This window comes from Megascapheus bottae, chromosome 14 (genome assembly GCF_031878675.1).
Source record: "Megascapheus bottae isolate mThoBot1 chromosome 14, mThoBot2.hap1, whole genome shotgun sequence".
In the NCBI taxonomy this organism is placed as follows: domain Eukaryota; kingdom Metazoa; phylum Chordata; class Mammalia; order Rodentia; family Geomyidae; genus Megascapheus; species Megascapheus bottae.
In genome coordinates, this window is record NC_143522.1 from 2,793,509 (window position 1) to 2,814,999 (window position 21,491).

Below are 21,491 nucleotides of genomic sequence, written 5' to 3' on the forward strand. Positions count from 1 at the left end.
GGACAACAGGAAATAAAGGAACAAAAAAAAAAGAAAGAAAAAGAAAGGACTACAAATACACACACACACACACACACACACACACACACACGTTCCATTTCTTGGAGTTCATTTCAATATCATTTTATATAGTCATATGCACATAGCTATTGAGGAATTGTGATCCTCTGCTAAGAATATCCTAAACATATTCTAGTTATTACAAATGAGAGAAAACATGAAAACATAAAGCCTCTGTTTCTTTGGCTCTGGCTTGCTTCATTTACTGTAATTCTTTCCAAGTCTTTCCATTTCCTTATGAATGGGGTAATATTATTTCTGATGGAAGCATAGACTACCATTGTGCATATTTACCACATTTTCTTGATTTGTTCATCTGAGGGACCTCTGGGTTGATTCCATATCTTAGCTATGGTAAATAATGCTGCAACGAACATGGTTGTGTTCATAGCTTTTGTGTGGCCTTGTTTGTGGTCTTTTGGGTAAATGCCCAGGAGTGGGATTGCTGGATCATAGGGGAGCTCTATGTTTATTCTTTTGAGGAACCTCCATACTGCTTTCCAGTGTGGTTGAACAAGTTTACATTCCCACCAACAGTGTAGTAGCATTCCCTTTTGGTTATATCCCCACCAGCATGTGTTATTATTAGGTTTTTTTGATGATGGCCATTCTAACTGGAGTGAGGTGGAATCTAAATGTTTTGATTTGCATTTCTTTTATGGCCAGAGACCTTGAACATTTCTTCATGTATCTACTGCCCATTCTTATTTCTTCTTCAGAGAGGCCTCTCATTAATGGGGCTGAGTTTGTTTTTGTAGGGATTTGTTCTGAGGTGGTGTTAATTTTTTGAGTTCTAAATATATTTTAGACCTGAGGCCCTTGTCTGTTGTATAACTAGCTTTAGTAACTTTTAGTGTTAAAAAATTTCAAAATAAGAGCTACATTTTTCAAATGAGAAGCAATACTTGAAAAGCATTTATTTAATAAATGCGATGTTGATCTAAGTTCACAATCTGTTATAGGAAGTTAACAATGAGAGACTGAATTCACTTTAAGCCTAATTGTGAAAGATAATTTTTCATGCGGGAAATGATTGGTACTCTCTATGCCTTTAAGATCATAGTTCAAAAGAATTAAGTAAACATGGTAAGAAAGGTAAGACAAATATAACCTTTATTCTCTTTTAAAAACCCAGAAAATAGTATCTGGAACTACATTCAGTCATTTAACCAGATAGACTTGTTAGCATTTAATGGTCTTATTATCAGCATTTTATGAAAATAGACTGATACTCTATAAGTGCTAGAAAAATACATAGTTGCCCTCAACTATGTGGTGAAAATAATAGGGCTGGGATGGGGAGCTGCTTAGTCAAATATTCATCACAAATACATCAAAGTACATGCAATGATCAGATTTTCATAGTGTTACACTATGATACTTAATTGACCAATAAAATCTGTCACATTCAGGAGTTGGGAAGTCAACACATTGAAACAACTAAAGTTATTTCATATATGTGGAACTGAAACAGACTCTTCAATTATTTTTCTCCCAGAAGATCCAAGACCAGCATCAGTGAGTTGCCCGGTGTGCAATCATCAGTATTTATCAAAGAACTACGGGAAAATATCACAAAAATCAATGTTAACTGTTCAATACTTGACTACTAAAAAAAGAGATGTAGTTCAAGCCCTTGTACTGCCTTAAGAAATGAGAAAGTAGGAAGAGCAGTAACTAGCAGGCAGCTGTAATAATTAGCAGGACTGGAGAATGTGGCAAGCAGCAAGTAAGTGCTCTCAAAACTCAACTGACAGGGTGATATCACTAAGGGCTTCATTTTGGGTTTTTTTTTTAAATTACTGTGACATAGAAGGACGATTTTTAAGAAAAATCTATCCCATTGCTTCTTAGAAAAACTCTATATTGATTCTAGTCTATCAGTAAAAATCAACTGATTTTAACATTATCCCAAGTAATCCTAAAATTCTACTTCACACGAGACTCTATTCCTCAGCATACATGCAAACATGATCACTAGAACTAAATGTTTGATTAGATAACATAAAGTAAGTTCTTTTAGGTATAAACAAGAATTCAGAAACCAAAGAGAACTGAGGGAGGTGAAGAGACACAGGTGGCTCTTGGTTAGCAACTTTCTAAGATCACACTTAGCTTTCTTACTCTAAGTTAAAACATTGCCCTCTCAGCCATGCACACTGGCTTGAGCATTTTCAGATTTTTTTTTTTTACAGAGCATCTGGCAAAGTCTGCCCAGACATAAAACGAATGGACAGGAAAGCAGTCCTGAGCAAATCTGCAGGCTAACTAGTTTCCGACCACAGCACGTTCTCTTCATTCATTCCCCAAGCAGAACTTCCTTTGTTTAAGGCAGGATGTTAGACCGAACCTGAACTCTTGCGATGATCACAGCTTCTGGAAACAAACTATTGCCTGGAACTCAGAATTCAGGCGACTACGTAGGCCCAACCTGTGTCAGGGGCAAGAAAGGTCCCCAAATCCCAGGGGGGAGAATCTCCAGAGAAGTTTCCTAAACAGCTAAAGCTCTCTCAGGCTTTGCTAGGTGGAACCCTGTAGAGATATCTCCTAATCTACCCCTGCTTCCCTGCCTCTGTTGATTATCTGCGGTTCTTTCTCACCCCCTCCTCTCCCTCTTAACAAAAACAAAAATCAAAAAACAACTCACGCTGTCTAGCAAAAGCACTGGGTCCGGACCAGAAGCCAATTTCTGGCTCCTAGGTCTTGAATGATCCATTTCCCATCCCTAGGCCTCTCCGTTCCTCCTCCAGCTTGGGTGTGTGCTAAGAATCTCTTGCTCTTCACTCTGGAACGCTAAGACCTGTCGACCCAGCCGGTGGTGGAGAGGGGAGGAAAGGCGCCAGCCCCGTCCCACACCCAAGTTGCAAACACCCCATGAGGGCAGCAGACAGGCAGGACGTGGCTCAGGTCCTTCCGAGAGCCTCTGATCCACCGCAGGGATCCACCGCAGGAAGCCAAGCCGGGTGAGCTGGGAGACAGGGAGGCGTCCAAAGCGGCTGTCCGGGTGGGAAGGGACCTCTGACAGCTGGCATCACTCGTCGTCGTCGTCGTCGTTCTGGTCCTGGTAGCGGATGTAAACGACCAGCATGACGAAGCCCACGAGGATGCAGAGGGAGCCGACGACCAGGTAGGCGATCCCCAGGAAAGGATTCTTGCCCCCCATCCACGAGATGTTGCTGAAGATGAGGAGTTTGTGGCCGCCGAAGGCGCGGACCGGGTAGTTGTAGGAGATGTTGACGCGGTAGGCGCCCCGGGGCAGCCCGGCCGTGTAGTCGCCCTGGCGGATGCGCGCGTACAGCTTGCGGAAGGTGGGCAGCGCGGCGGTGCGCATCCACACCACGAAGTCCTGGTTGATGAAGCCGGTGTTGTTGGGGTCGGGGCTGAGCTCGTAGACCGGTCGGTGCCAATTGGGCGGGGGCGCCGTGCCGCGGAAAGCCAGCGCCAGGCTGCCGTTCACCGGCGGCGGGTTGCGGAACTTGACGTGGTAATCGGTCCACCAGGCGATGGCGGTGCGGTCGAGGCGCACCTCCTCGTAGGGCCCGCCGGGCTGGCGCTGGTGCCAGAGCGAGAAGGTGTCGTTGAAGAGGCTGTTGGCGATGGCGCCGCAGGGCGCGATGGGCAGGCCGGCGGCGCTGAACTGGTAGGGGGCGCACTCGTTGGCCGGGTGGCGCAGCGCGCTCTGCATCCCGCTGAGCTGCGCGTCGTCGCGGGACACCCCGTAGCGCCGATTGTTCTGGTAGAAGTTGGACAGCTCGTAGTACAGGTACACGGGGCCCGGGAAGAGCTCCGGCAGCGAGAAGTACCAGGCGCAGGAACACGGGGGCGGCGGCGCGCGGCCCTCCCCGAGGGCGGCGCACACCGAGCAGTTCCCTGTGCCCGGGTTGCCCGTGTAGTCGTACTCGAGCTCCTTGATGCCGTGGGAGGAGTAGTAGAGACCCAGGCCCAGGCCGATGAACGCCAGGCCCGCGCAGAAGAAGAGCGGCAACGCGATGCCGGCCGACAGCAGCGGCTGCCAGGCCGGGAGGCGCTGCTGCGTGAAGGCGGTGTTGTCGGGCTGGTGCGCGCCCCGCGCCGTGGCGCTCCAGGTCATGATGGCCACGCCGCCCGCGCCGCGCTCACCCAGCCTCCCGCGAGGGGCGCCCCTTCCTCGGCTCCGGGGGACCCCCGAGGGCTACACGCGGGGCGACCTCGGGCCAGCGCAGGTGGGTCTTTCCTCTGACCCCGCCCCCTCCCCGGGCGCAGGTGAGTCTTGAGTTCCTGGATCTCCCGAAGGACCTCGGAACGGGGCAGTTCCGCCTGGACCCCTGGATCCGCGTCGACTCCGCCCGCCGCGGGGGAAACTCTGAGCCTCCCTACCTCTTCTGAGGTGGACCTGGTGGGGGAGGAGGTGGCGATCCTGCCTCGCCCGGCTGCCCGGGGTCACCTTTCCTTCGGGTGCTCGCTCCCCGCGCCAGCTCCTCCTTCCCCGGGGTGAGTGACGTGGCCTCTGGCTGCCTCCCAGTGGCTCCTACCTGGGTCAGGTTAACTCCCTTCTCTTCCGGCTTTCAAGGTAACTTGGGCGTTCCTGTTCCAGTTCCCCCCACAAATCATGGGCGCTTTTAGACCCCCTAAGAAAGTTGCGCCTTGGTGCTGGAGAAGGGAAGGATTCTGCCTGTCAGTTTTCATTATTTAGAGCAAAGAGCGAGTCCGGATTCTTTTGCCTTTGTAAGTTAATTTATATGCCCCTTTCACACCGCTTTCAGTCACAAATGGCTGTGCCCCGGGAATTACATTATAATAAATCTGCTTCCGGGTCATTCAATTCCTGCATTCATATTCTAGCTTTGTAAAAAAAAAAAATCAATGTTCTGGCCAGATGATCCAGTCTGGCTGTAAAACTAAGAAAGGTGAAAAGTTCTCTATGGGATCACTCTTCAAACAAGAGCATCAAGCCCAGTGCCCACGGCCCACGCCTGTGATCCTAGGATTACTACTCAGGGCCCTGAGATCTGGTAAACTGGACTCCTATCTGCAATTAACCAGCAAAAAAAAAAAGGCCAGAAGTGAAGTGAAGCTGTGGATCAAGCAGTAGAGCACCCAAGTACAGGGCTCAGGCCTTGAATTCAGGTCCAGAGAGAGGGAGGGGGGGGAAAGGAGGGAGGGAAGGAGGGAGGGAGGGAGGGAGGGAGGGAGATGGAGAGGGAGAGAGAGAGGGAGAGAGAGAGAGAAAGAGAGAGAGAGAGAGAGAGAGAGAGAGAGAGGGGAGAGGAGAGACAGAGACACAGAGACAGACAGAGACAGAGACACAAAGAGACAGAGACATAGAGGACAAGTTCAAGGAGAGCAAAGGCAGCACAAGACTGGAGGAAGTGCAGTGTTACCGTGGCCCTGAAACTGGAGGGTAGGGAGTAAGCATGGCTGCAGCAAGCCTGGGACTCCACTGAAGGAGACAGGCTTTTATTTCATAGCCTCTTTCTGATGCCAGCTGTGGTGGCATACCTTACTCATGGCAGCAATTGGGAAGCTAAGGTAGGAAGATCTGGAGATTTAGGCTAGCCTGGGCTACACATAATTCTCTAAACTTCTTTGTGGCCAGGAATGGTGACATACCTCTGTAGGCCCAACTACTCAAGAGGCTAAAGCAGGAAGATTACTTAAGCTCTGAAGTTCGAGACCTGCCTGAACTATATGTGAAGACCTTGACAGCAGACCAAAAAACCCCCAAAACAAAACAAACAAACAAACAAAACAAAGAAAGGACAAACAAAACAAAGAAAGGAGCCTTCCTTATTCTTTTTTTAAATTGCCATACTTTCAATTGTACATAGTACGGATTTCCTCATGACATATCCCCCCTTCCACATACATGTAATACTTTGATTACACTGACCTCCGTCCTTCCCTCCCCTCCCCTTTTGGCCTTCAGGACCTTGTTCTTCAAGTTTTGTTTGGTCTTGTTTTGCTCTCTTCTCCCCTGGCTTCCACAAATGAGAGAAGACATATGACATTTGTCTTTGTGGGTCTGGCTTATTTCAGTTAACATGATGGTCTCCAGCCCCCTCCATGTTCCACAGAAATTCATTCTTTTAAAAGAACTTCCCCTGTGCAATAAAAGGCAAGAACACCACGTGGGGAAGCAGAGATGTTTATGCCAGGACTAAAGAAAAGAGTGAGCGGACGGGGCTGGGGCTAGGGAACCGCCTGGGTTACACAGAAGGATTCTGGGCAATGGTACAGAGGAGTCATACAGTGCAGACTGGGAGAAAAGGACAAATGATGGAATCTACTCAGCTTACAGAAGGGGTGGGGTGTTAGATAGCCTGTGAACAAAAAGACAATGTAAGAATATAATAGTTAAGATGAATGGACAAGAAAAAAAACCCAACAAGATTCCGCTGAGAATAAAACAGCAATATGGCAGTCCTTGTGGTGTTTGTGGGCAATACATTCAAGACGTGGGGACCGAAGCAGTCCCATGAATCTCCAGATTCCACATCTTCACTATTCAACCAACTTTGGATTTAAAACATTAAAAAATTAATGTGTTTGTAGTGTACATGAACAAACTTTTTATTCATGCTATATATATATATATATCAGCCACTTGCATAGGATTTACCTTGCATTAGGTATTATAAGAAGTCTAGAGATGATTTGAAATACAGAGGATGCATATACCATATGTAAACAATGTACCATGTTAGGGGTTTAAGCAGCTGCAGATTTAACTATCTCCTGAAGCTCCTGAAACCAATCTCCCCAAAATATGAAGGGATGATTGTGTGTGTGTGCTGTTTCCTCTATAAGATCATAACATAAGCTCTGGCACTTACATTGTACATCATCTACATTCCTTGTATGACAAGGACTCTGATTTCATGCCTTCTTTCTATTATACATGCTTTCTATTATACATGATTTAAAGAAAACGATGCTTGGATAATGTAAAGTCTTGTCAATACCAATAAAGAATCAAGCTTATGAACAGTAGTTTGCTGCATCTGTATTATTAAGAGAACCCCTAAGGGAAGAAATAGGCATTTAGTCTAAATACTATTAAAATGACTCCATTTTTCCACTTTATCACATAAGCTTCAGAATATAAATATTTAATTTTAATTGATTGTAATTATGATAAAAGTACCTACTTGTCAATATTCTACTTGTCAGATTGCCTCCTTTTGGAATGAGATGAAGAATAAAATAAGTATTTTCTATGTTCCTATGTGTTCTTCACAATTTTTTTGGAGGTACTAGGGATCAAACCCTTGGCTTTGTTCATGCTAGTCAAGAAGCCTACTACTGAGTTACAGCCACTAATTCTTCAGTAGTTCCATGATACCTGTAACGTGTGTGTGTGTGTGTGTGTGTGTGTGTGTGTGTGTGTGTGCGCGTGTTAGCCAGTTTTAGGGTTTGAACTCCAGGCCTCAAACTCCTGTTTGGCTTTTTTCTCATGTTCTGCTTTTTTTTTCTTTTTTCCCCCTCTCAAGGCTGGTGCTCTACCACTTGAGAAATGCCTCCAGTTCTAGGGGTTTTTTGCTGATTAAAATTAGACATAAGATTGTAAGATTTCTTTGCCCAGCCTGGACTGGAACTGTGACCTTCAGACGTCCATTCTGAGTAGCTAGTTTTATCCAGAGAAATGATAGAGAATGTCTTTTCATGTATAGTTTTGCTTTATAGTTATTTCCTTAGAATTTCTAGAGAAGGAAAGGGGCTTACAAATGAAGATCTTTGTAAATGCTTGCTAGGGTCCCTGGTGTCCAGGGAAGAGACCGAGATCCTAAAGACTCTTATCTCCAATTAACCAGTGGAAGCACTGGGACGAGAAGCAGAGCTCAAATGGTAGACTGATAGCTGTGAGCACAAAAACTGAGGCAGAGCACAAGGCTCTGAGTTAAAGCCCTAGAGCGCTCTCTCCCCGCCTTGTCTCTCTCTATCACACACACACACACACACACACACACACACACACACACACACACATTCTAGGGTTTTTTCAAACTGCCACAACAAAGTATATGCTTTGCCACTGTGCCACTGTTTCCAAAATTTTGCCACAAAACCAACTGCAGTGCAAGGAATACATTTAGTCTGTGTTAATAAATGATTAGATACTAGAAGAATTTCATGGGATCAGGGAAAGAATCATGGCCTGACATCTAGGTAATCCAAATTTGACTCTAAAGTTAAGGAAATAACGGTTACTGTAGTCAAATCACTTCATTTCTCTGGTCTTATCTTGGCTTATGTGCGTGAGTTGAGTGTATTTGCCAAAAAGAACACTTCATATCTCCTTCGGTTAAAAGATTTCAGTTCCTAGTCCTCTCTAGAGGTCTTCCTCACCATATTTCATTAACTAAACAGCTCACACTACTGAATAATTTCTATAGGATAGTCGCTCTTGAAGCACTATATTATGTATATATATATATATATATATGTAATCTATTTCCTTCACCTCACAGACCAAGATGGCTAATTCAGTTCTCATACTCAATGAATTGACACAGATCTGATTTAGGCTAGTGTGATGGAGACTGCCCGGTCCTCGTGTGGTAAGTAGGAGATGAAGGATTCCAAGGTCAGCTTATTCAGGGTTCTGCATCTTCAACTACTGTGTCTATTTCCTTGGTATATTTCCTACTAAATGAACTAAAATATTTCAACTTCAAACCAAGTTTTAGTGTTTCAGGTCCTCTCTTAAACTCCCAATAAGATCCTATTATACTTATGCTAAGAGTGCCAGCAACACTGAGTTTGCCTCTACTTTCCTTTTTTTTTTTTTAAGCCCCTTGTATTAAAGCCAACTTTTATTTAGCATGCTTATTTCTCTTACTAAGATAAAAAAGTAACTTCACTTGTCTGGCTGTACTCAGTGTTTTCATTTGTTTTATTTAATTCATGACTATTTATGTTACTGTAACAGAGAGCCTGGAGTTTTAATTGGCGTTCCTTTATATAAGTTTATACTGCTAAATATTATTGCCTATTACTCTGCCCATGGGGCAGCTTTTATTTAAAAAGAATCAAATTAGATTGCTTCATAAAATTACAGCATGTGTTCGGATTTTTTTAATTCAGAATTCCTGGACTTCAATTTTCATTAAGGATTGCATTCAGCAGACTTCTGCTTTCAAAAATTATGGGGTGGTACCCCCTAGTGGAAGATATATAGAAACTTCAGTTAAATAGTATTGTAAGCACTGGAAGGTCAAACCACAGAGACAAATTCTCTCTGTTCTTTGGTTTGTTGGTGTTCTGTCACTAATTTACGGGAAAACAGTAGAGGTTAAAGAAGGGTGAGCCATGAGTGAGGTTTTGTGGGTTAAGCAGCAGGGGGCAGTATAAGATGAAGAATGGGGCTGAGAAAGGCTACTCGAGGTGTCAAATGGCACGGGCCTTTTGTGTGGGATGGCCTGGTTTAGAGACCATGAATAAACCAGAAAAGATGAGCATGGACTAAAGCAGGGCGGACAGTTTAGATATAGAAATTATACTTGGCGAGTAAGAAAAACACAGAGGACAAATTGGGTGACAGCACTGAAAGAGAGGGGAAGGAATAGATCTGCAATTGGAAAGAAAAGAGGGATTTGAATCAAAACTGAAATACTGCCAGGTGCCAGTAGCCCAAGCCTATAATCCTAGCTACACAGAAAGCTAAGACCTGATGATCACAGATCAAAGCCATCCTGAGCAGGAAATTCCATGGACTCCTACCTCCAATTAACAATCTAAAAGCTAGAAGTAGAGCTGTGGCTCAAGTGGTAGAGCACTGGCCTTAAAAGGAGGTGCAGGTGGAAGAGGGGCTACAGCTAAGGCACCATGCACAGGCCCTGAGTACTGGCACCATTTTTTTAAGCTAGGCATTGTAATCCTAGCTACTCAGGAGGCAGAGATCTGATGATTGTTGTTCAAAACCAACGATTTGTCTCCCTAGGCAGACAAATCCATGTGAGTCTTGTCTCCAATTAACCACCAAAAATGTGAAAGTAGAGGTATGGCTCAAGTAGCAAAGTGCAAGCCTTGAACAAGAAAGCCAAGTAAGAACAGGGGACCCTGAGTTCAAGCCCCAGTAGGAGCACACACACACACACACACACACACACACACACACACACACACACACACACACAGGCTGTGTAAGGGGTTGCAGGTAAGAGGGGCTCTATACTTAAGATGAACACTGGAAGAGGGAGGAAGGGGTCAATAAGGCAGTTATTGTTCTGTCTTAGTGAGTGAACCAGGCCAGAGGCCATCTCTTCATCATCCTGTGCTGAGGTTCTAAAGAAGGTATAATGCCCATGCCCACATATGCCTCCTGTCTAATAGCATCAGTGAAAGAAATACACAGACTTGCAATTCCATTGTGGAGGTCACTGGTTTCAATGTCAAAATGCCTTGGTCCAACACCCTGGGAACCTACCTGGCATGTGTTCTGGTCAATAGTGATTTGTTAATATTCAAACAGGACTCTGTAGGCCCAGAGTAGGGAAGGGCCTCTGACATTTTTGTCTGGCTAGTAACTCTGAATTTATAGCGGTTGTGTCTAACTTCTCAGTGCTCTTTGTGTGGGAACAGTGTATACTGAGCATGTTTATCTTAGGTCATCTGCTTGGGAATTTGAGTGGAAGCAAGGCCTTCTCCAGTGGTTCCCAGACTGTTCAATGAGCAAAATCAAAGGAGTCAAGGAGAATGCCAGGGCCTGATATCCAGTAAGTTCACTGAATATGGCAGGTTTGGGAGCCCTAGATCTGCTTCAGCTTTATAGACCATTAGGGATTCTCTGTGATATTAGGGGTGTGCGCGTGCACGTGTGTGTGCGTGTGTGTGTGTGTGTGTGTGTGTGTGTGTGTGTGTGTGTAATTGGTCTGAAACACAGGGCCTCAGCGCTGTCCCTTAGGTTTTTCCACTCAAGGCTGGCCCTCTACCCATCACATCATACATGTCCACTTGTGGCATTTTTTTCTGATCAATTGTAGATAAGAGTTCCACGGACTTTCCTGCTTCACCTGGCTTCAAACTTTGATCCTCAGATCTCAGCCTCCTGAGTAGCCAGAATTCCTGGTGTGAGTCACCTCCAGGTTGCCTTTCTTGCCTGTGTTTGCACATGGATTGAATGCATAAAAATACTCATGAAAGACTTTGGTTACATTTACCCACTAGTGTTTTAAACGGCTAAGAGGATTTAAAGATAGAACATACCAAATAGCACTACAGCCCACAATTGAAAACAAAAGGAGAATATTGTGTGAATTAATGGAGAATATTGTGCTGAGAGCATAGATGCCTTGCTAGTAGAAGTCTGTGGGCCACTTCTTAAGTTTTCTGGTGGCAGAAAGGAGGAAGAATGAATCATGGCAGCCACAAGAGAAAACAAACCATTATTTCTGAAGAATTTAATGATTTCTGCCACAAAGAATAGAAAAAAATGTTCTCTTTGGGTTTCTCTCTGAGATCATGCTATGAAATCAAGTTTAACAAAATTAAGCTAGTCAAGTGGCTGGTGCCTAAATTTTTTACTACTCAGAAGGCTAAGGTCTGGAGGAATGTAGTCCAGAGCTATCCAAGGCTGAAAATTATAAGACTGTCTTCAATTAAACAGAAAAATAGCTGGACTTAACCCAGGCACTGGTGGCTCACACCTATAATCCTAGATCTTTAGGAAGGCTAAGAATTGTGGTTCAAATATAGCCTTGGCAGAAGAGTCTCCATGAAACACTTACCGCCAATTAACTACCCCCCAAAAAAGAGAGTAATGGAGCTGTGACTCAACCTGGTAGAGCACTAGCCTTGAGCATAAGAGCTCAGAGACAGCTCTCAGGCCTCAAGTTCAAGCCCTACGACAGGACTGGAGGTGTGGCTCACGTAAGTGGTAGAGCACCAGCCATGAGTGAAAATGCCAAATGAGTAAATGTGAGGCCGTGAGGTCAAGCTCTAGTTACCAGCACTTTAAACAAATAGTAATGGGGCTGAGGGTTTGGCCTAGTGGTAGAGTGCTTGCCTAGTGTGCACAAAGACCAGGGTTTGATTCTGCTGTACCACATCAAAAGAAAAAAGCCTGAAGTTGTGCTGAGACTCAAATGGTAGAACTGTAGCCTTGAGAAAGTCTAAAGACAATGCTCAGGCCCTGAGTTCAAGCCTAGGACTAGCTAAAAAAAAATAGTAATAAGAAAGACCTTAACAACAGAGTGGGGTGGCTCACGCCTATAATCTTAGATACTCAGGAGGCTGAGATCTAAGGATCTTGGTTCAAAGCCAGCCCAGGCACTAAAGACTGTGAGACTCTTATCTCCAGTTAACCACTACAAAACCATAAGTTGCCCTGTGGCTCAAGGGTAGGGTGGTATCCTTCAGCTGAAGAGCCAGGGACAGCACCCAGGCCCAGAGTCCAACCCCCACGATCCCCCCCAAAAAAAAATTTTAAAAAAGACCTTAACAACCTCCTGTAACAAATATTGCAGCAAGTTTCATCAAAACAAACCTAAGTGAGATGAAATGATGCTTGGGAAGGCACAGTGTACCCAGTCTGCATAAGCCATTCTCGGTCTCAGACCTCTCGTCTATGGTGGATGTTTGAGGATCCAGTAGTTGTTTCCAAGCTGTGCTCTGAAAATCTCAGCCTCTCCCAGCATTCCATTCACCTGGCTCTCAGCTTCTGGGTAAGATGTGGCCTGAACAAGGATTCTATGGTTTAAACACAGTTGGAGAACTACCAAATCAGCACCTTGCTCTCCTTCAGGTGATTTCACACACAGTGTTCACGTCCCAAAATTCGTAATCACTGAGCAGCAGTGAAGGTCAAGATTCACCATCTGGATACAATGTCAGAGCCCAGTGCTTCTAAGTGAGCACTCAAATGTGGAGCCATATGTTTTCATAAGCAAGCAAGGTAGGGAGGGATGGACAGGTTCTTATTAAATCTGAGGTCCTTGACAAGGACATATGGTGGACAGAAGGTCGCCTCACCTCTGCTCAGGGATGGGCAAGGAAAGGATTGTCTGTTAGTCAGACACTCAACAAGGTATAATTTGCTGGGGGGTTTTATTGTTGTTGTTTCTGTGTGGGTCCTGGGCAGCTTTTTGGGGGAGATTAACTGGAGATAAGAGTCTCATAGACTTTTCTACTTTGATCCTTAGATCTCGGGCACTTGAGTAGCTAGGATCACAAGCATGAGCGACTCTGGCTTCTAATTTGGTGTTTGCTCTGATTTTAACCTGAAAAAGAATTAAATCCCTTACAATCAAATCTTATTGTATCTATTGACTAATAATAAGTCATGTAAAGAACCTCTAGCTCTTTATAAATAGACAGATAGAAAAATGTTGATGATTTCAGAACTTCTGGCTCTTCTTTGTGATTATAATTGCTAGGATTAGCATCTGCTAATATCACTTAGTTCTTGATAATAAAACGAAGGCACTGATGAACCAAACAAAAGCTGTGTATCTATATGCTGTGATTAGAGTTATCACTGTGTGTGTCCATCAGTGGACTGTTATTCTTGACCTTGAAGCATAGTTGTATTAAGTGCAGGTTGTTTTTTATAAGCCTTTGAAGCCGAGGCTCCACAAAGGGATGGGAAATCAATACTGAGCTTGTATATCTTGGCTTATAACTGATATCAGCCTTCAGAGCCAAAGATTATAGAAGATGAAGAAAAACTACAAGTATGCTTCAGTGCTTCTTATAAGGTTGCTCCACAAGGATGACAAGCAGTAAACTAAAGAACAAGGGTAGAATAGCTATTCCTGCATCTAACCTACTGTACGACATCAGCCCGAGCCCCAGAATTAATGCTTTCTCAAGCAAGAAAGTGGCATGAGTCTTGGTGGCCTGCTTACAGGATTGGAACAAAGTAAAAGCTTGTGCTTAGGAAAAATGGGATAGCTCTGTCTCTGGTCCAATCAGGAAGGGCAAATTTCTGATGAAATTTGATGAACCACTCTTGGCCATAATGCTTCATGGCTGCAATCCCAGCACAGAAGCAGCAAGATTGTGAGCTGGAGGCCAGTATGGCTACATAGAAAGTTACAGGACATCCTGAACTATGTAATGTGACCATGTTTGAAAACAAACACCACCACCACCACCAACACCAACAACAACAACAATAACAACAACCAAGGAGTTTTCTCCATTGACATACAAAACCATTGAGGACACAAGCTTTGCTTCTAGAGTTCTGCGTGTCTATCTAAGGAGCTCCACATGGTTGGGTTGGAAGTGACTGAAGTGTGAGAGTTGTAAAAGGAATAAAATGTGAACGAATCTTCATTGGTCTCCCAAGATGCAACAGGAGAGGCGCAGAGGGTACATGTGTCTGTTAGGAGGACAAAGTAACTAATACCTGCCACAGCTGACTCACATAGACGTCTTCCTTGATGTGTTGTCAAAGGCAGAGGTCTGTGGCTGTCCCATCTCAAATGAGCATGACAGAGACAGCACATGAGAGGCTAGACGCTGGCGGGCTAGGGAGCAAAGGTGACAGTGATCAGAACAGGCTTGAGAAGGACTGTTGCTTTGTCTTTCTTCTAGATGCAGAAGGACTCCTTCTCTGCCTTCACTGTTCATTCTCCTGCCAGGCCATACAGCCCTCCTCTGGGGCTCCAACACCCAAGCTGTGACATGACATATCTTATCCTAACACTGAAATAGTAGATCTCATTAGGGTGTCTATGGCTCACGCCTGCAATCCTAGCTACTCAGGAGGCTGAGCTCTGAGGATCATAATTTGAAGCCAGCCTGGGCAGATAAATCTGAGATATTCTTATCTCCAATTAACCATCAAAATGCCAGAGGTGATATGGCTCAAGTGGTAGAGTGTTGGCCTGGAGTGAAAGAGCTGAAGGACAGTACCCAGACCCTGAGTTCAACTTCCTATACTGGAAGACACAGACACACAGACACACCCATACCCACACCCACACACCACACCACCACCACACCACCAACACCACCACCACCATCAAGCACTTCTTGAGGCAATTTTTATGGGAACTTATTTGAGTGTGCAAAGTGTGGTTCATACAAGCCTCAAATGTGCAGAAATTGAAACCTTGGGGAAAAAAAACCCCCAAAGAGCTGGGAGTGTAAACGTGGAGTTTTATTTTTGGGTGGCAAACTTGTAGATTCCTCAGGGAAGACCCATGAAGATGATATGCCTCCCATATTTCTTCATGCACACCATATAATATGCCCTGATGTGCCCTAATATACCCTGACAAGGGGGTGGCATTAGTGAGCATTGGAAAATTTCCTTGACTCCAAGCTGAGCTGTAGAAGGATCATGCCATAGGTGGTAGCTTTCAAAGATAAAAACTAATAGCTGTGCTGGGCGCGGTAGCTCACACCTGTATACGTCTAGCTACTCAGGAGGCTGAGATCTGAGGATAAAGGTTCAAAGCCAGCTAGGGCACAAAAGGACCTGAGGCTTATCTCAAACCTCTAGAAAACAGAAAGTGGGGTTTGGCTTAAGGGTAGGGTGATACCCTTGAGCTGAAGAGCTCAGGGACAGAGCCCAGGCCAAATTCAAGCCCCACAACCCACACACAAAAAAAAAGAAAAGAAAAAGAAACAAAACTAATAGCTGTGGCTCACCTCTGTAATCCTAGATACTCAGGAGGCTGAGATCTGTGAACCATGATGCAAAACCAGCCCAGGCAGGAAAGTTGTGAAATTCTTATTTCCAATTAAACACTCAAGAGGTAGAAGAAGAGGTGTGCTCAAAGTGGTAGAGCTCCAGCCTTGAGATAAAAAGCTCAGGGACAAGCACCAGGACCCTAAGTTCAAACTCCATGACCAACAACAATAACAAGAAAAGCATATAAATAATGCTCTCAGTTTTCTCATGAATGATTTAAAGTGTGACCCATAGTTACATATGCAGTGTGATTATTTGTAACTCAAAGGTAAAACTGCAGCCTGCAAGCTCAGTTGAGTAAACAATTTTTAAACTTAAGATGTAGGAAATTTTACTTTTGTTACTATTTATTATTATTCACAATTTGAGTTCTGATTCCTTACTCATTGGGCTTATGGTTTGTGGCCACTTGATGGCACTGTGTATTTCTAATGCGGAAATGGTTTGAAATTCACAGGACACAATAGTCACACCCATTCGGTAAGGTGTTTGTTCGTTTTGTTTTTCTCTTTTGTTTCAATGAAAGTAGGAAAATTTTTACTTTTTTTGTGTGTGTGTGGGTCATGGGGCTTGAATTCTGGGCCTGGGCGTTGTCCCTGAGCTCTTCAGCTCAAGGTTACTGCTCTACTCCTGGAGCCACAGCCCCACTTCCCCTTTTCTAGTGATTAATTGGAGATAAGAGTCTCAGAGTCTTTTGTGATCGGGCTGGCTTTGAGTTGTGAGCCTCAGATCTCAGCCTCCTGAGTAGCAAGGATTTACAGGTGTGAGCCACCTCGCCCGGCTCAAAATTTTACTTTTCATATAAAATTTGAAAATGTTATAGTATGCTTTTTTTTTTTTAACAAAAATCCAGTACATAATCCCAAAGTCTTAAAGTTTACCTTGCTTAGGTAAATAATTTCTCTCAAGCTTAGATTTTGGGTTGTGGGGCTTCTGTCAGGTGAACTTTTCCAGCTCCCTCCTCCAATACAAGATACAAATATTACAAAAATCCCGGAGCTCCTATTAACCATAGTCATCTGGAAGTCCTTGTCACCAGAAACATTTGCTTTCAAAGAAGATACACGCCAGGTATCTATGCCTTCACATACCTGGAAGTCTCCAGGCATCTTTAACCTCAACTCACCTGTAATGAGACTTCCCAGGCCCACGCCCAGATTGGTGTTTCCTTTTCTCAGGCACAGCTACCAGCAAATGTGTACGAGCCCAAGGCAGAGAGATCTGAGGGTTTGGCTGTGACCAGCCCCACTCAATCCCCAGGTCTGCCAATCCACTTACCCATTGCTGACCTTTTGCTTTGCTGCTGTCCTGACTGTGGGTTGAGTACTTGGGTGGTGATTATTGGTTAGCTTTTCCCTAGGTATTGATCCCTTGAAACCCACTGGATTATACTCCAGCCAGGCTGATCTTTGTGTTTGGCTCCTGCTTGAATTCTCCATCTCCTCTCATCTCTCTGAAGACAGATGTAGTTTAGTGTGTGTGTGTTCGATGGTATTGGACTTGAACTCAGGGTATGTGTTCTGCCTTTTAGCTTTTTCTGCTCATGGCACTTTACCACTCGAGCTACATTTCCACTTTAGTCTTTTTTGCTGCTTAATTGGCGATAAGCATTTCATGGACTTTGTTTTAGTTTAGGTTATTTTGTTGGTTGTGAGGCTTGAACTTTGGGCCTGGGCTCTGTCCCTGACCTTTTGAACTCAAGTCTAGCATTCTACCTCTTGAGTCACAGCACCACTTTCAGCTTTTTGGTAGTTAATTGGAGATAAGAGTCTTAATGGACTTTTTTGCCCAGGCTGGCTTTGAACTGGGATCTTCATATCTCAGCCTCCGGGTAGCTTGGATTACAGACATAAGCCACTGGAGCCTGGCTTGGATTATCTTCTTTGAAAGTTTAATTAAATTTCTGACAAATCCTCTTGTCGGCTTTGTTTTATTGTTTGGCAGGACAGTACCATTTCAGCTTCGTTAGTCCGGAGCTGTGGCCTTTCTCTGAGATGTGATGCTTACTTCTAAGGCACAATCTCTTTGCAGTTTTCACTGAATGCATGGGATGCTTAGGAAGGTCTTTTTCTTTGGTTTGGCCAGTATTGGGGTATTTTCAGCACTGCACAATCTGTGCTATCTTGTACAGTTGTCTGACTCACATCAGCCATTCTCTCCTAGGCCTCATGAAGTCTGCAAGTGTCCTGTAAGGCAGCCCTCACAAGCTTTTGTAAGTCCTCTTAGTCTGTAGAACTCCTTCCTTTCTGGTGTCCTCCCTTTTAAGTCACAGGGATGATGGGAACTCTAACTTATCTATATCTCTGCAGATCTGCAAGACTTCCATACATTCCGACTTACTTCCTTTTCCAGTTCATGCTCCCAGGCAGAGAGCTGAAGAGGATGTGGCAATCACTCCGGGTTTCCTTTCTCTCAAGGATCATAGTTCTGCCAGCTTCTCCTCAGATGCCTGAGGTCAGTTTCCTCCCTTCTAGTTGTTTTCAGTGAGAGGACAAGTCTAGTGCCAGCTGCCCTGTGTGACCGGAAGTGGAGAGTGGAGGTCATCTTGTTTATGTTTTGGTATAGTACATATATCTTAAGCACATGTTGTACCACTGAACTATACCCCTAGCCTGAAAGATATTTCTTATAATTCTATATCAGACCAATGCTCTTTATTATTATTATTATGAAGTTATACAAAGAGGTTACAGTTTCACAAATCATGTGTAAGTATAATACTTCTTGGTCAATGTCTTCTCTATTTTTTGCCTCCTGTCCCTGCCCTCAAGTTACATAGTTCATTTTTTTTGCATAATGTACACTGAATATAATGACTACCTTTGCTCGCTGTTCTTAATGATTTCCATGTACTCGTAGTCTGATCTTAATTTTCATTATGGTGTTGGGGTGTAACTCAGTGTTAAGAATGCTTGCCTAATGTGTATGAGGTCTAAGTTTCAGTCTCCAGCACACACACACACACACACACACACACACACACACACACACACCCCTCATTAGTTTATTGACATTCACTTAAGTTATTATAATTACTATTTATGCATTCTAATGATTATTATAATGTTAGCAATTAACATAAACTACAGCTATAAAACTTACTACAGTGTTAATCAAACACTCATTTGTCCAGAGTTTAACATAAAACTTGGGTAGAGCCAATTCTAGTATGCTTCTGGTTTGAAAGCTAGCTACAGTAAAACTGGAAAAGAAAATAAACTATACCAACTTAGTTCAGGGACACAAAACTTTAGAGCAACAAAAAAACCTTTTTCTGTTTATAATTTAACAGACCAATTACAGGAAGAATCCAGAAACAAATTTGTTTGGCATTCACTCTATTTCTAAGAAAGCTGATCTGGTTGCATTATATACTGCATTATATACTTTATTTTATTGTTTCACAAAGTATATCAAAGTAGTAATAAATGATTATGGTGTTTATATAAATTGATTGGTGATAAGGCCTACTGAGTGAGCCATTTACTTGAAAGTAGAACAGGCTCTGTCAGTGTTGTGCCCCACATTCTGAAGACTCAGGGAAAGGGCAATAAATAACTTGGCAAATACCCAACTTCTAATTCCTGTTCCACGTAAGGTTTGCTCTAGACAGCTCTAGCCTGTCTTCTACTATCATCAACTTTTTCTACTTTCCTGTGGTTTTTGTTTTGTTTTTATTTTCTAACCCCTTCCCCTGCCACACACACACATACACACACACACACATACACACGCACATGCACACATGCACACACACTTTTTAAAAAAAAAATAATATTAGTTCTAGGGTTTGAACTCAGGGACTGGATTCTGACCCTGGACTTTTATGCTCAAGGTTAATGCTCTACCACTTGAGCCACTGTTCTACTTCAGCTTTTTGGTGGCTTTTTTTTTTGCCATTTCTGGGACTTGAACTCAGGGCTTGGGCACTGGCTTTTAGCTTTCTCAAGGCCAGCACTCTACCACTTGAGCCACAGCACCACTTCTGGCTTTTTCTGTGTATGTGGCATTGGGGAATTGAACCCAGAGCTTGGTGCATGCTAGGTAAGCACTCTACCACTAGGCCATACTCCTGGTCCAGCATTTTATTTTTTAATTTGGCTTTATGGTGGCTAGTTGAAGTCTATAGACCTTGTTGTTTGGCCTACCTTGGAGCTACTATCCTTACATCTCAGCATTCTGAATAGTTAGGATTACAGCCCTGAGCTGTCAGACCCAGACCAATCTTCTGAGTGTAATACCGATTTTTTTTGTCTCCTATATAAAATGCTAATATCATGTATTTGCTTTTATCTTAGTGTAATGAAAATCCTCAGATAATTTTAAATGAGAACAAAAAACATGTGGATAACTGCCAGATAATTTATAAAAATGGACTAAATGCAAGAGAAATAGCTTGTGTATTCGTATGGAAACATAGATGCTGGAGTGATATCACTGCCTGCCACCAGTCATCTCCAAGCCAGTCCAAGTTTTTAAAGTCATTTCCTAACTAATGTTAACAAGCCCAGGTGTTTCCTGATTTCAGTTGTTCAGACTCAAGAAAAAAAAAATAAAAAGAGTTACCCAGGGAAATGTGTAAAATTCCTTTGTTGGCTTCCTTTCTCCAGTATAAAGCCCAAGTTTCATCTTAGTTCTCTTCAAGGTTTTCTCATTTCCATGCCCATTTTGCTCCTAAGCTTCTCCCTTTCTTCTCCTACTTGCTCTCTCATCTCTCTCTCTTTTTTCTTTTACTAAGTGCTGGTGGTGTTTATATTAAGAGGATGTGTCAGAAGTTTCCCCTTTAGAACTCAAGCATTGGTGGCTCATGCTTTTAACCCTCGCTACTCAGAAGGTTGAGATCTGAGGATTATGGCTCAAAGTCAGCCCAAGCAGGAAAGTCTCTGAAATGCTTTCTCCGATAAATTACCAAAAAGCTGGGAGTGGAGCCATGGCTCAAGCAAAAGAGGGCTAGCTGCGAGAACAGAAGCTCCTGGACAGTGCCCAGGCTTTGAGTTCATGCCCCGGAATCGGCACATATGTATGCGTGCATGCCTGCACATGCATGTGCATGCGTGCACACGTGCGCGCACACACACACACACATACACATACACACAAGTTCTCCCTCTGATTGGAAGGGTTCTTCAAGGCAGTGTGTCTGTGGCTGGTTTTGATCACCCCTTCTTCACCCAGGGTGCAAGTGGAAAGATTGTGGAAAGAGCATGAGCATCACTGTGAGGCAAAACTGAAAACATTTACACCGGGCTGTGTGCCTTTGCAATGTGCTTGAAGTTCAGTTCTCATTTCATTCAACACCAAAGTCAACTAACAATTTTGGAAGATGAAAACCCGAGCCTTGGAATGCTGCTGCCTGTCTCTTATGCCTAAGGTTCTTAAACTTGAATTCAGAATAATCACATGGGCTTGTTTTGCCAAAAATGCCAATTCACTCTCTTTTGTCACCTCAAAGGGAATTGTCAGAAAGTCTCAATTGTCCTGATAGTATGTACTAGCATTTATAGCTAACATTACATCCACTGCATAATGAGATTTCATTAAATTTATTTATTTTTTGCTGTTGTCACAGTGCTGGAGATTAAATCAGGGCCTCTTCTTTGCTAGAAAAGTGTTGGATTGCTGAGTTGTGTCCAGCCTAATGACATTAGTACTGAAAATAAGCAGTTGCTGAATTTTCCTACTTTGCTCTTTCAGTGTTTAGGATAAATAACTGCTAACTTTCTTTATTCAAAGTTTTAAAAGAAGGGGCAGGAGATTTGGGGGGATTTTAATGTAGTAATGATGACAATGAGTTTTATAAAAAGTGAAA

General features: G+C 43.6%; 1 protein-coding gene across 1 annotated transcript; it reads right to left on the bottom strand.

The window, feature by feature from the left end:
• Positions 1-2,999: 2,999 nt before the first annotated feature.
• On the bottom strand, positions 3,000-4,494 carry Cdc50b (cell division cycle 50 P4-ATPase accessory subunit B). The gene has a single exon (XM_090344235.1). It carries the CDS (start codon positions 4,148-4,150, stop codon positions 3,092-3,094), a length of 1,059 nt encoding a protein of 352 aa, XP_090200361.1. The 5' UTR covers positions 4,151-4,494; the 3' UTR covers positions 3,000-3,091.
• Positions 4,495-21,491: the final 16,997 nt, after the last annotated feature.